At 38.6% G+C, this 15,340-nt stretch overlaps 1 protein-coding gene across 1 annotated transcript in view; it reads right to left on the bottom strand.

Annotated features, from left to right (window-relative positions):
• The window catches only part of CNTLN (centlein), a gene marked incomplete at its 5' end in the record, with an annotated part of 154,931 nt that overhangs the window by 132,939 nt on the left and 6,652 nt on the right, over positions 1–15,340 (bottom strand). Inside the window, 2 exon segments of the mRNA XM_017730583.1 lie at positions 8,260–8,393; positions 13,908–13,938. Coding sequence (XP_017586072.1) covers positions 8,260–8,393; positions 13,908–13,938 — 165 coding nt within the window.

The raw sequence follows: 15,340 nt of genomic DNA, 5'->3' as shown, positions 1-15,340 counted from the left end.
ATGCATGTTTTGTTTGATCCCTCATCTCACACAAGATCTTGTACCAAAAGCACTCGAGACTAGTTCCAGGAGGATTAATATCAAAAAGTAAGTCTCAAGAAATATAGAAGAAATTTTTGAAAAGCCAGTTAAAAAAATGTTCTAGATCTCCTTGAACAAATACTTTCTTGCTTTGTTGTTCGAGGATTCCTTTAACTTCTAGATACATTTCTTTCTGTGGTTCAGAGAGCCACACTTCCCATGATTCTTCCATAGTCCAGAGAGAATATCCAAATCAAGGTGAGAAGAGAAAGATCTAGAGTGGTTTTTACTCACGAATTTTCTGTCCTTAGGGATCGGGGATCGTTCTGCTTGCAATTCTCTACCATTTATTACAGTGAGGATTCTGTAACATGATATATCAAGCAAGGAGGCCGTGGAAAAGAAATATATATGGATGGATTCTTGATAGATGTTTCAGAGAGATGTTTATTTCTCCAGCCGCATGGCCGGAGCTCTGCCAAGGAACTGCTGCAGTCACGGGACCCGAGGGTCCTTGCCTGTGCAGGGAAACACAAAACAACCAATGGGGAATGAGGCTGACCAGGGGCAGGGAAACCCCGTGCCTCCCCCCAGGGCCCCTCTCCCAGAGCTACATGGCAGGGACACTGCCAGGAATGGCAGGGAACAAAGATGTTGATGAAATGACAAGTGAGGGAGCTGTGGCCTCGGCTGGCCAGCAAAAGCAGACAAGTAGATATGCAGAGAAAAGACCTTGTGGTGAACAGCAGAATGTTCAGGGAGGACCTTCACCTTAATGCACATAAATAAGAGAGTGCTGACAGTATGAGGGAGGTTCTTAAGGGTTTTCCTGGTGATAGGAGAAATGGATGTTAATGTCTTCACAAACAACTCAATCTGAAAGAATCAGCCAAGTTCTGGAAAAAAGGCTGTGGGGGTCTTCACAAACATCAAGCTGCACAAGTTTGTCACAGAACCGAGTGCAGTCTGAACTTCAGGGAAAAATGTGCAGGCTTAATAGACTTATGAATATTAACTTCTCCACCCAGGGTGGGCTTAAAGCCAATTCTAACAGCCATGCAATGAATTATGGTGGGGGGGGATACTCTTACAGGGGAAAATGCAGTGGATGATTCAGAAAGGTTGTACCTTCCTAGTACCTCAGCCAATGGGGAAAGGACGAGGGCAACACGCAGTCAGGAGTTTAGGAAAAAAGGAGGCCATGTCTTCCAAAAACCCAAGAGAGACCCCACAGGGGTATGGCCTAGTGAACTCTCTCCCTTTATTCCAATAAAGTTGATTCTTGCAGGACTCCTCTGTCTCCTTTGTGGAAACTGGCCTTTGACAGCGTGATTTTCCACATGGAAATAAGCATAACCAGGTGCCTATCTGAAGCTGCTGTTCAAATGGACACAGCACATCCCCATGGAAAATGACAGGAGGAATGAGAGATCTATCTGCACCTGCTGGACTCATTGGGATCACAAAGACAAGGTGGGACAACTCACATGACTGAAGCACTGCCATACATGGATACAAGTTCTTTAGGGAGGCCTATGTTCAAAAAGAAGGTTCTGCGAAACTAGAGCAGTCAACCACATCTTAGTCTGTGGTGATCTATTTACTCATGGCTTTTTCCTATCCCAGATTGTTCCCCACTCTGTTCCTTGTCCCTAGCCCTGGGCACTCCCTCAGGCTCTCCCTATTGGTTCCTGTACCCCAGCTCCGCCCATGTACCGCCCCTGTGCCCCTGAAAAAACCCCCCAGCACCCAGACCAGAGGTCTCTCTGCCTCTGAGGGTCATTGGGACAAGATGAGATAAAAGTCCTCTCAAACCCTCATGGGAGACCCTTCTCACCTCCTTTGCCATCACTGGTTGTAGCGCTGATAGCTGCCGGAGCAAGATTGCGGGGCCGTCTGAAATGGACCGCGGGAGGGCGACCATGGTTGCACTGCCCTAAGCAGCCCTGCTGAGTTCTCAGGAAAGCTGCAGCTTGCTAAGCTAAATCTAGCGACTACAACATTAGTCCCTTGGAAGGTGATGGACCATGTAATGGAGAAGATGATCACTGGGAGTCATAAGGGGAAATAATATTCACAGACTCATGGAATATTCTGAGTTGGAAAGGTACCACAAGGATCATCAAGTACAACTTAAGTAAATGGCCCATACGGTGACTGAATCCACGACCTTGATGTTACTAGCACCACGCTCTAACCAACTGGCCTGGCAGCCTTCTCTGAGGGAAGTACTGTCTCAGTGGCTAAGGGGTGAGCACTGAATGTTCTTCTTTTTGATTGTAGTAAGAAAGACTTTTGACACAGTATCCCAAAAAATGCTATAGGCAGACGGATGAGGTACAGGCTAGATAAGTGGACGGTAAAGTTCCCTTGAACTGGTAGAACTGCTGGGTTTTAAGAGTTGTCATCAATAGCACAAAGTCCAGTTCAAGGCCAGGAACTAAAGGAGTAGCTTAGGGGCCACAACTTTTCAACATCTTCATTAATGACAATGGAACAGAATGCACCAAAGCAATTTTGCTGATGACACAAAAAAGGGGGATGGCACAACAGATGTTTGTGCTGCCATTGAGAGGGACCTTGGCAGACCAGACAAATGGCCTGACAGGAACCTCATGAAGTTCAACAAAGACAAGTGCAAATTACTGCCCCTAGGGGTAATAATCCTGTGTAAAAGTACAATCTGGGGACAGACAATCCGGATAGCACCTTGCCAGAAAATGCCCTGGGGGGCACCTGAATTGCCATCAGATACTAATGTGGCCTTGTGCTAAATGCCATGACATCCTGAGCTGCACAGAGGATACTGTTGCCAGCAGGGCAAGGGAGGTGATCTTTCCCCTCTGGTCAGAAGTTTTAAGGCACATCTTGGTGCTGGGTCTGGTTCTGGGCTCCCCGGTACAAGAGAGACACAGACATGGCTGGAGTGAGCCCAATGAAGGGCCACAAATATGATTAAAGTATTGCAGTATCTGCTATACATAGAGAGGCTGGGAAAGCTGGGTCTGCTCAGCCTGGAGAGGGAAAGTTCAATGACAAATGAACTATCAACATCTATAAATACCTGATGACAATCTAGAAAGAAGATGCAGATGGACTCTTTTAAGTGGTGCTCAGTGAAAGGAAAAGAGGCAATAAGCACCAATAAAAACCAAGTGAAATTCCAGCTAAAAGTAGTAAAAATATTTTTATCCATTAAAAGTGGCCAAACACTGGAAAAGCCTACATAAAGAGTTTGCAGAGTCTCCATTCGTGGACATACTCAGATTAGACACAGTACTGGGCAGCCTGCTGTAGCTGATACTGCCGGAGCAGAGGGCTAGACCTGCTGAAGGAGCGTACTACACCATCTCCAGAGGTATCTGCCAGTTTCAGCCACCCTGTGATTTTCTTTGATTCTGTTATTAATTTGCTTGTCCTGTGCTCCCAAGTATTCAAAATCAACCCCATGGTAATCAAAAAAACTGTTAAAAGATAAAAATTAATTTCTGATCAAAATATTTATTAACATGCTTACTCTAAGCAGCAAACAATAAACACCCTACAAGACAGACACCTGTCTGTCACTGCAGCAGGATAAGGATGTCAAGTCCTCAGAAAAATTTTCGTCCTGGGTGAGGACAGAACAGAAGAAATAACCAAAAATTACTAATTAAATGTAACAATGATGAGTGGCATCTAAAATATAAATGCCATTATACACACCCATACATGTATACAGGCATCTATACATACATATAGATATATAAAATACATACATCTACACATAGAATATAAATTACATGTAAACATGTACATACATAGATTTAAATAGATGTACAAACAAGCACATGCTGATAAAATGTTTCAACACACCATACACCTCAAAGAAACACAATTTTAAGAAAAAAGTCACCATCAGCAACAGTAATTGAAAAAACAACACTGTCAGCTAAGACCCAAGCTGAAACACTCAAGTCTACTTTTTTCCACCACCCTGCATTTTCCATAAACTAACACACTACAATACTGAGAGCTTTTAACTCCATTTAAGAGCAAAGAAGAAATTTACAGACCTGCACTCTTCAAGCAACAAGAAAGGTTGTGCTATGAAAAACAGTCTGGTCTTTCTCAAGTCAAAACAGAAGAGCATTACTAAATTATTTCAGTCACTGAAGTAAGACTGTTGTTACGGTAACCTTAGTAGACTTTGCTCTCAGCATTGCAAGGTTGATGCTACATGAAGACTCCACAAAGCAGACTGCAGAAAGACTCAGAGATTTGGCACCTTGTTCTACCAGTAACAATATTTAAGTCATTACTGTTGCTAAGGGTATAGAGACAGCTCTGGTGCTTGAATCTGACATTTCCTTCTATCCCTAAAACATAACAATAAATAAAACCTTTCTGTTCCTGTATGCCCCTACCAATGGTTTTAGAGTAACCTGTGGCTTCCTAGAGACGTAAATGAAATGAGTAGCTATTGTCATTCCACAAGCTATATAACTGTGCTACAAACAGAATTAAAAACACACCCATCACTTCAAGCGATGTTTCTTAACTTTGTTTCACCACCACAATTTTAGTGAATATACTGGGACTTTGAGCACCGCAGCTGCCCCTGTCATCAAGGGAATAGAAGATGGTTTGGGGTAATTCAAGAATCTCTAGGTTCCATTGCCTGCAGTTTAAAAATACAGCACAGTGACAGGTCCTACAAATTATGACTTCTCATGGAAATGGCATAAATACTACAAAATGGTTTGCAGCACACAGCAGAGAATTACCTGAAAAATCCAAGAGCAGCAAATTAAGACCTGAGTAAAAACCTGACTGTCTCATAATTTATAGCACAAAAATTAAGAGCAACTGCATTGGAAGGGGTGGTGGGCAGGGTGGGGGAGTAAGATTAGCAATATTATTACAAAAAAATTAGTTGGAAAATTATCAGGGATACCTTTGGACTAGATACAATTCAAAAGCATGAAGACATGGCTCACATTTCCACTAAAAATGCAGGGGCAAGAAATTCAAATTAATTTTAGAGTAGATTTTACTACCTTTGCAAGCAGTTTAATATTTCCTCAATAACAATGACAGCAAGGCTCAAGCCTCAAAATGTCAAGCAAACCTCTCCAGTCTGATGTTCAGAGCTTCACCAGAGCTCTGTGTCAGACCACAAAGTTCTAGACCCTAGTATTTAGCATAATTTTAAAGCAAAAATCACCAAGTTTGATAACATGAAAATGGAAAGGTTACCAGGGACTCTAAAGAGATCCAGAAAATTTGTACTGAATGCAAACACGAAAAATAAAACAAGAACATGCATTTTACAAGTAATTGAGAAGTTTGAAATTAAATCTAGTAAGGTCAAGAGTGCTTTGCAAAAATTAAGCCAAAGAAGAAAGGTAGTGGCTTCTTGAAGACATTCACTATGCAGGATGGATCCTGTAAATCCTGTTTTTTCTCTGGTCCTAGAAAATTTATCTTCCACACCTCATAATTATGTGGCAGACTCTTACTGACACATGGCAGTATTTTCAGAAATATCTTTTTATTCTGTAGGACCAGAGTTACACTGCAGTGTTTCTTCAAAGTCTGATCTCTGCTAATTTGCTGAAGAAAACGATTCTCTTGATGTCTACAGACACATTTACTGTTAAACTAAAAAAACCTCTTGCTGGCAAACTGACAGATATGCACAACACAGGAAGTTGTGAATGCACAAGAAACAGAGCACTAGCCCAGTATGCACATATTCCCTTGGAGACTTCCTTTTCCAATTGAATTTAGCACCTAGTGAAAAATTTTGGACAGTGTCACCAAGGTGTCAGCAGAAGGTGTATTTTTCTGAATCTGCTTATGGTGCATATGAAAGAAGACACCAAATGAAGGAAGCCAGTTGCCTTTCTTTCTTCTTCCAGAGCTTGTTTCTAACAATTTCAATTGTGTTCCTGCTCTGTTTTCACTGAATGGAAGGTTGGGGACAGTAGGAAGGCAAAAAACAGGGAGACAGAGCACTGGTGAGAACAGATACGTTTCCAAGTTAGATTGTCTTTTCAGCTCTAAAGTTTGAAATTGATAATGGGAAACTGAAGATAGTAAGGAGAATGGGGTATTTTCCACACTATTTGTCAAAGAATTTTCTGCCAGTATCAAATGAAAACCAAGCATTCAATGTGATACTTTTATAAGACTAAGTTTTAAACTGATTAAAAAAACCCAGTAACCATAAAAAGGAAAAATTAAATGCTTTCGTTGTGAAGTCAACACAGTTGTAAGACCTTGGCCTAGATGTGAAGATGGAAAGGCTTCATTTTCTCCTCAGATTTTTTCCCTTAACTGAGGAGTTGTTACTTTAACTTAAATAAGAGTTTGTCTTTTGTTTACAAAGACCTGCATAATTTTCACTATTTTTTTTCATTGAGAAACAACAGAAAATTAGTTTTCTCTACATACTGACATCTCCGGAGGATTAGGAGAAATTTCAATATTCTGTACTGTAAAAGTACAGACTATTTGCAATTCTTAGTATGCATTGCTAACTACTGGAACTGTGAGTTTTACAAAATATAAGTGTAAGCCTTCTTTCTTCATAACAGAAATGTCAACAAGAAATTTGTAGCTGAAGTTCATTGAGAAAGATTAGCAGAAAGAAGTTAGCAGACAATGAATTATAATTATATTGATCAAACATATACATAAAGACATGTGAAGTGTAATTCACATACTAGTGATATCAAAAATACTATTATTCATTGCAATACCACTAAGTATCTAGGTAGGAAAACATTAAAGCATACAAAAAACCCCATCTGATTGATTTACTGTTTTCCTTAAATTTAGAGGACTGGTTATATGGAAAAAAACATAGAAAAAGACTTACTTTAAAATAAGTATGCTGCTCATCTCTTTATTACCTCATGTTCAGACCTTATGTTAAAATGCCCTTATTTTAATTCTGTATTTTAATGAGATTTTGTGCCAAATTCTAAGAGGTTGTTTTGTAGTGAATAACAAAGAACATATTTTGAGAAATTTGAAGTTCAATGATTTGGCCAACTCAGATTGCAATATCCTAAGCTGAAACCAGCAAGCAGTAAGTTTGTTAATTTGATTACTTGACTAAAATGCCTTCTTTTCTGTCCTCACACATATATATTTTTCTGAGAATAATTTCAGGAGATAAATTCTATTAGTCCATTACTGAATTTCACAAATGCTACTGATTTCCTCTTTCAATACAATTTCCCAATAAGCTTGCCCATGTTTATTGACTTTTTTAAACCAAACTGGTATTATTCCTTTTAAACATGAATAAAACAAGACATCAGTTTTCTTGTAAAGATTTCAACAAGATGACAATTTAGGTCAGATGCATCAAAAATCATATTTCTTGGTTTTTGGTTTTTTCCCCAAAAAACATGTAGATAGTGACTCCTGATAGAAAGAATATTTGTGCTTGGAAAGTAAAGAGAAGTATCCATACCAATTACTTCTACTTCCCAACTGCAGCTCTTCAGGCAAAACATCAATTTAAAGGAATATTGAAGGGAATATTATTTATCTATCATAGAAGTTAAACACTGTGTATGCCTCTGAAATTAAGAAGTAAAAAACGGGCAATTTCCTGACAATCCACTTAAAGTTACCAATTATCTTCTGACATTACCTTCATTCTGGGGAATTCAGCAGTCTTTTCAATTCATGTAATTCATTCTGTCCTTTACTTCTTTTCAAAGACACAAATAATGCAGCACTAATCTTACAGATTCAGTGTGAAAAAATAGTGTGTGAGACCTAAGATAAAGCTTAAATCATTGCACTTTAAACCTTTAGCACAGGCCTATGTAGACTTTTGCTGACTTGTCAGATATGACTCTAATTAAAAAGTTAAACTTGGGCTTAAAGCCTTTTCAAGTTTAGGGCATTTAGCATTTCTAATTAATGTTTATGTCACTAATCATAATGGTTACTTTGTTACTTTCAGTAGAGATTGGTAGTTCTCTGACCCAAAGCTAATTACAGAACTGTAATGTTTTAAGTCTATCACTACTCAAAAACTGGTAAGATACACCAAGAGTCAAAATGTATCAGAACGAGTCTACATAAACTGGTAGACTTCCAAAAGCCTTAGGTCTTGTGCAACAGAATGTTAAAACACACTGTTGCACATCTCTAATGCATGATACTGCTTTGTAAGCGGAACAACAGTCCTTTTCAAAGGATTCAGACTTGAAGTCATTATGAAATACTTACTTAGCTCTGACCACATCACAATCCTTTTGGAAAAGTTCTTCCTCTTTCACAGCTACCTGAGATGACAAGTTACAGCATATACTGTGCAAACTTTTTATTTGTTGTCTTGTCTCTGCTAAATCAGCTTCCAAATTCTGCAAAGAAAGTATTTGAAATTCATTAAAGCTAATGCAGAAGAAATAATTAAAATCTACTATGCAAGTTATCTATGTAAATAGATATATAGATGTGTCCATACATACATGCATACACTTATTGTGGTCTAAGCAAATACATATAGGTATATGAGCATGTATGAAAAATGTGAAATACCAGAAAAAAATGCGCGTTTCCAATTTTAGGTGGCCACAACTTCTTTACTCTAAGAAGTTTTCCTTAGTTCAATTGCTGGATGTGGAAGGAGGATCCTGAATTAAATCTTTGCAAAACAGTAGTTCCCTATTTAACTACTGAACTGATTAAACCTTGTTTTCTATGTAGAAGCTCCTAAAAAAAAGCAGCTATGCATTCATTGTTTTCAGCTCTCAGAAAAATTTACAATATTGTGTATATGAACTAAGAACCACAGATACAGATTCATTTTTGAGACTGCTTGTTGAACCTGCTCTTATTTTGATCTGTTAATACAATGCAAGGAATAGTTTATTCAGGAAAAGAAACAGCATACAAGAAAACTTCTGAAAGTGCTCACTGAAAACAGTGTAAACAAGCAAGGCTCTGCCTTTTGCCCTAAGCTAGAAGTTAGTCAGCAAACTGTGAAGGTGTATCCAGGAAACACAGCAGTAAGGCACCTTACTCAAGCAAGACTTCAATCTCTACATAAACCTTGCCAGAGTTCCCTCAGAAGAGCACATCAGTCCTCAGGAAGCTTTGTATGACTGTTCTCCCCAGAGTGTTTTGAGGCAAGAATGGAAATACAAATACTACAGCAATATCTAGAACAGAATTTCAGACGCTGGCAACAGCCTTAGACCTGCTTTGGAATCATGCTACTCACAGATGCAACCACTCGTTCTCAGTAAGGCAAATATTCAATGATTCATTAATAATTTAAAATAAAAGCCTCCTAGTAGAATATCATCCCTAATCTACTGCCAAGAGTGTATTAGTTTTCCATTTACATACCGACTTCGTTAGAGACATAAAAAAATGTATATTTTTCCCTTTCAGCAATATCTCAAATACTGAGGTTATCAAAATATTTCTATAACTGAAAAGTGAATAATTAAATTCTAAATAAAATTCCTTAAAATTGCATAAAAATGTCTTATAAGTATTTAGATGTATGAGAAGTGTACTACAATCAAATTCCATGAAATTTTACAAGAACTGTGATGTCCTGTTAATAACAGTAACATTGATGTAAGGAAATACCAAAATTCACAGGTGAATGAGGTAGGAAATTAATTTGTTTCTTGACAAATATCAGGCTATATACTTGGTGTACCCAACAAAGGAGTCACCATTCAATGTCAAAGGCTAGGTAAAAAACCTTATTTTTCCTTGAATAACGAAAAAATCAAAATGATAGGAGACAGTTCACTATCAACATATGAAGAAATTTTTTTAATGTAATGAGGTATTTGTAACTCGCAGACAAATAATTGTAGGGTTTCTCCTCAGTATTTTTCTCCTCTGCAGCTAAAGGTATTGAATATGTGAACAAAAACTGTAATAGTTCATATATTCTGTGAATAAATTCTATATGGCTATTTTTAATACCACACTATAGAGTTGCAGAGGTTTTCCATGGAAGGGATGGAAAAAATCTAACGTTACCAGTGCTGTAAGTTCCTGTCACCCATTGCACGGTACAATACAGAGAATACGTAACACATTATTTTGTCATAAATACAACTTTAGAAGTTATCTAATGGCAGAATTTAAAATTATAAAAAAGTATCCTTCAGTACTTCCATTTGTGACATATGTGACTACAGCTCTTGCTTTCAAGTAAGAAATTAATCAGGTCAATCTTTTGAACCAATTTTGAAAGCTTGAGTTTTTTGGAAGCATTACTGAAAAACATGAAAATAGGGATTTTTTTTTGAAAAAACTTGTTATACAAACACCTTACCTACTGAAATACTACATACTGATGTACAAAAGCTCAGCTTAATACTGAAATCAGAAATCTAAAACAGAATCATAGAATGGTTTGGGTTAGAAAGGATCTGAAAGGTCATCTAGTTCCAGCCTCCCCACCATGGGCAGGGAGATCTACTAGGTCAGCTTGTTCAAGGCCTTATCCAACCCGGACTTAAACACTGCCAGACAGCAAGAGAAGGTGAATTTAAAAGAACTTCAAAATGAAAAGCATAAAAAACCAAGGCATGAGGCAGCACAGTTATGCCCATTATGGAGTCACTATGAATTAACACTACAGTTTTATTTGTAGCTTCAAACCCGTTGAAAGTCACTTTCAAAGACAGTAGCTTTGTTTTCACGCTTTTTCCTGTTACATATTATGACAGAAATAAGAGTAATTTTTCAAGGTCCCATCTCAATAAAACTCTCATTTTTCAGTGGAACTAAAATCGTAGGCTCCTCTTGAGAGAGATGGCTGTTTCTTTGGAAGTTCTGACCTTCAGACTTTAGAAACTTCAAGAAGTACCATGCTAACTAGGAATTAACAAAAACAAATAACGCACCTGTAAGCAATTTCACTAGCTTTTACTTCACTTCCACTTAAAATCTGCCAGCCTGACATTTTTTCATCTAAATACAAAACCTTTTGTGACTTGAGTTTGGGGAAAAAGTCATCTTGATAATAAACAATAGCTTAAGTAACCTTCACCTAAAGAACAATCAAATAACTCAAATACCTAATTGATTCTTAGATAGGGAGACAGATGGCTGGTTGGCAACTTTTCCACTTGTTCACTTTTAGGATATATAGAAAACTCTGGGAAGCACAAAAGAAGCACAAAAACTTCTCAAGAACTATTTTAGGCAGAAAGCAAAGACCTAAGTCAACTTTCTGTACACTGTACATTATTTACATGAAGGTACATACAGAAAGGACAAACAATAAAACACTACTGTCAACTTTTTTGCCACCTTATCAGGTATCCTCCTGTTAACCTGTCTCAGTCTGATTTCAGCTAATATGACAAAACTTTAAAGAAATGTTCTTCGAAAGGACAAACTAGCCATAGCAGCTTTTCCTTTCTCTCAATTTGAAGAAGTTGAATTTTATACCCGAATTCAGGTTACAGTAGGTTAGGAAAAACAACCAGTCTTTGAAAGTGAGAAGTGGCACTTTTCTTCAATGGATATGGTTTAAAGACTGGAGGGGGGGGGGAAAAAAAAAAAGAAAAGAAAAAGGCTAATAACACTTAGTTCAGCCTCTGTACAGGCGACCATTTTTCCAAAGAAGCAATCTGTGATTTAGATGTTACATTTCTAGCATCTAATACACGTTTTAAAGGCAATGTTGGGCTAGCTCATTTTGATAAGGACTCTTTTTATTCTTTCAGATAGAGGAGACTAACATTGATAACATCTGCATACAACACATCTTTAATATTGTAAAATTCCTTGTTTATTACTAAAAAACATGTACAAAAAGATGCTGATTCAACTCCCAAATTAAAGGCTGAGAGGCAGCCAACATTCCCGGCACCCCTGGACGCAGTTCATCTCAGGCTGTCCCAATGGACGTGTACTAGTCAAGTTCCCTCAGGTATCTTCTAGCACATCCATTCTTAGTACTTCACACTGAAGTCTCTCTCTAGGCACAAACTTTTGGGGACGTCTTGGAGAAGACTGAGGGAAACACAACATTTAGTACCTCTGCTGTATCTATTACCTTTTGTAATTATAATTGTTACATTTCAGCAGCAGATCCCCATTTTCCTTGTTCAGCTTTTCACTGATAAAGCAGTGCAAGAAACTCTGGTTTTACCAGTCATTATTTGCAACTCTAAACTGCAGGTAGGTTACCACCACCCTTCCAGACAATGTTTCTCAACTCCTCCTTTACAGATTTCACTGTTTCCACTTCTTGAATACTGTTTTCCACCTGCAGCCTCCACTGGAGTCTAGTGGTGAATTCTGTTTCGCCAAGCTGATCTCCTCATGCATCCACTTTTTTTCCTGAATATCACAGTGGACCATACTTGGGCTTGGAGGAAGCTGTCTTTAAAGACATGATAGTTTTTCCTGAGCTCCTTACTCTTCAAGGCTGCTTCTCACAGGATTCCACCGACAAGTTCCCGGAACAGCTGAAGACTCTGCTTCTAATTCCAGGACTCTACTGTGCTACTTTCCTTCCATCATTGTCTCAAGGTCTTGGCCTTGACAACTTCATGGTCATTATAGCCAAGACTGCCACTGATTATTATTTTCTTAATCTGTTCTTCCTTGTTTGTAAACAGCAAATCCAACTGTGTGACATCCCTGGCTGTCTCAGGCAACACCCATCCCCAGAAGTACCCTCTGTCACACTCTAGACACCAGCTGAACCTGCTTGTAAAACCCCTCTGAAATACCAACTCTACTAATTCTCATCCCTACAATCACCCAGCTCTTTCACTCATCAATGTGCCTCATCAGCCACAAAGACAGAGACATAAAACTTATTCTGTGTTCATTGAAGGGATGGGTAACAGATTTTCAATAATTTGTCCAATATTACAAGTATTACATTTGACAACTTAAAAATTATTTTATCAGTTTGGCGCACAGTAGATTTTTCTTTCCCAAGAATCAACAAATAATTTCTTCTCCTGGGAAGCCTATAACCCTTTCATCATAACCAGTCCAAAGAAGTCAATTTGCAAGAACTTTACTTCCCGTGAGATCTGAATTAAGCTCTTTCAAAAGAGTTTCCATCACCATAACAATCAGAAGCATCACCAAAATTCCTAGTTCAGGAAAAAAGGGCATTTCTGGGTGACGTGTTAATTAGATAATTAAGGCAATGAATATACTTCGATAATGTAAAAGAACACAGCATTGTAAGTGTACGTTAGTCATGCAAACAAAAAGAATCCACTACCTAGGTGTGTATATAGGCAGCTGTTGAACACTAAGATAGCATGTTTGTGGCTCATTTCTTGGAGGAATTTAAAAAACACTAGCCAACTTCCACCAGGAAACAGGAAAAAGTATCATCTAAATAAGAGAAAATACTCTGTATCATGTATTCAGTTATTTCCTTTTTTCGCTTTACCATAAACTATCATAAACTTTTTAATATATTCTAAGCAATAATAAGACCCATTACAGAACAGAGATCTTTGGAGGCCAGGACACAGTGTATTTGGAACTACATGTTCTTCCAAAACAATGAAGATCAAGTCTACTGCAACAAGATTATAGGTAAATAAATTACAAATCAAGAAAAAAATTGTGGTAATACTTTTAAGCTTTTATTATTTTACACACATATATATTATCTGAAAGTACAGCATCTTCTATTTTTTAATGATTACATTTTAAGATGACTATTTGAAGTCAGATTCCTGCTTTGCAGCATCAATTTTTAAAAAGCTGTGGGTCTTAAGTGATAGAATGTAAATGAATGCAAGTCCCCACTGGTAGATTTGAATATATAACTTGCTATTTAAAGAAAATAACTTGTAGTGAAATGTCTGGAGAAGTTAATTCTCAAATAACATCTAGGAGTCCATTCCACTTCATACCTTTATTCTGGCATCATTGCCAGATGTTTCCCTATTACTGCAGGCCTGGTTCCTACGGTATACCACCGTGTCCCACAGCCATAGGGAGGAGGAGGAGGAGAAGATCCAGCAGGCAGGAATTGTGCAGCAAGATTCATTTATTTAATTATTTTACAAACTCTTTTATAGACTTTTTTCTTCATAGTCTAATTGGACAAAGGACCAGCCACCCCTTGGGGGTGATTGGCCAAAATCCTAAAACATCCATTATCAAAATATTTTCTACTATACCATAAACAAGACTTTCCAAGGTTGCAGGTGGCTTGGTTGTTTACATTCCCTGCTACCTCTTCTGTGAGAGAGAAAAGTCTCTCACGGACTTAGAAAAATAACAAGAAGATCCTCACTAACAGCATTTTTGTACCTACAATTCCCCCTTTTTGTTTTATAAGATAACAACTCTACTATTAATCCTAAATAGAAATCTACATCAGTTATTAATTCTAAAAATGTCCTTAAGGCTTTAACTATCTGACTCCATAACAAGAAATTTAAAATTCAGTCTCTGCTTGTGGAAGGACCATCCCAGTCTCTGCTTGTAGAAGGACCATCTGCCTGATGGTTGACATCCTGGTCATCATCAGAAGAGTCATTAGGCTGATGATCTACATTCTGGTCGCCATTTGGATGGTTGGCGTTCTGGTCATCATTGGGAGGTTGCCTGTTCTGCCTCGGGTGCCGCAGGTCAGGGTGAACGCATTTTGAAGGTAGCCACCGTACTCCAGTATGTGTGGAAACGCAAGCATACCCACGACCCCAAACGATAAGCTCATGTGGGCCTTCCCATTGGTTAGTGAGTAAATTCCGTACCCAGACTTTTGCCCGGGGCAGCTGTCTGTCGCCTGCAGACTGCAATGAGAGAAAATGATTCAGAATAACAGGATTATTTGAATTTTGTGGTACTGTAAGGTGATTAATTGTATACAAAGCTTTTGCTAGTCGGCTCTGTGGGGTTTCTCCATGCATTCCCCTTTTCTGCTTGTCCAAAACACGCTTCAAGGTACCATGAGCGCGTTCGACAATGGCTTGGCCAGTAGGAGAATGTGGGATACCAAAGGTATGGTCTACACCCAATAGGTGTAAAAACTGCCACGTCTTCTCCGAGGTGTAGGCAGGACCATTATCGGTTTTCACAGAAGCTGGCACGCCCAGGACTGAGAAAGCCAATTTCCAATGGGCAATGACATCACGGCCCTTCTCTCCAGTGTGAGCAGTAGCCCACATAGCCGAGGAGAAAGTGTCAATAGACACGTGCACATATTTCAGCCGACCAAATTCTGGGATGTGAGTTACATCCGTGTGCCAAATCTGCAAGGCTTTCAGCCCTCTGGGGTTTACCCCCGCTGGCAAAGGCGCAGCGAGTCCGTGACAGTCAGCACAAGCGCTGACAATGT

This window comes from Corvus brachyrhynchos, unplaced genomic scaffold (genome assembly GCF_000691975.1).
Source record: "Corvus brachyrhynchos isolate BGI_N302 unplaced genomic scaffold, ASM69197v1 scaffold93, whole genome shotgun sequence".
NCBI classification, from domain to species: Eukaryota; Metazoa; Chordata; class Aves; order Passeriformes; family Corvidae; genus Corvus; species Corvus brachyrhynchos.
The sequence above is the reverse complement of the archived record's forward strand: the minus strand, read 5'-3'. Positions and strand labels throughout refer to the sequence as shown.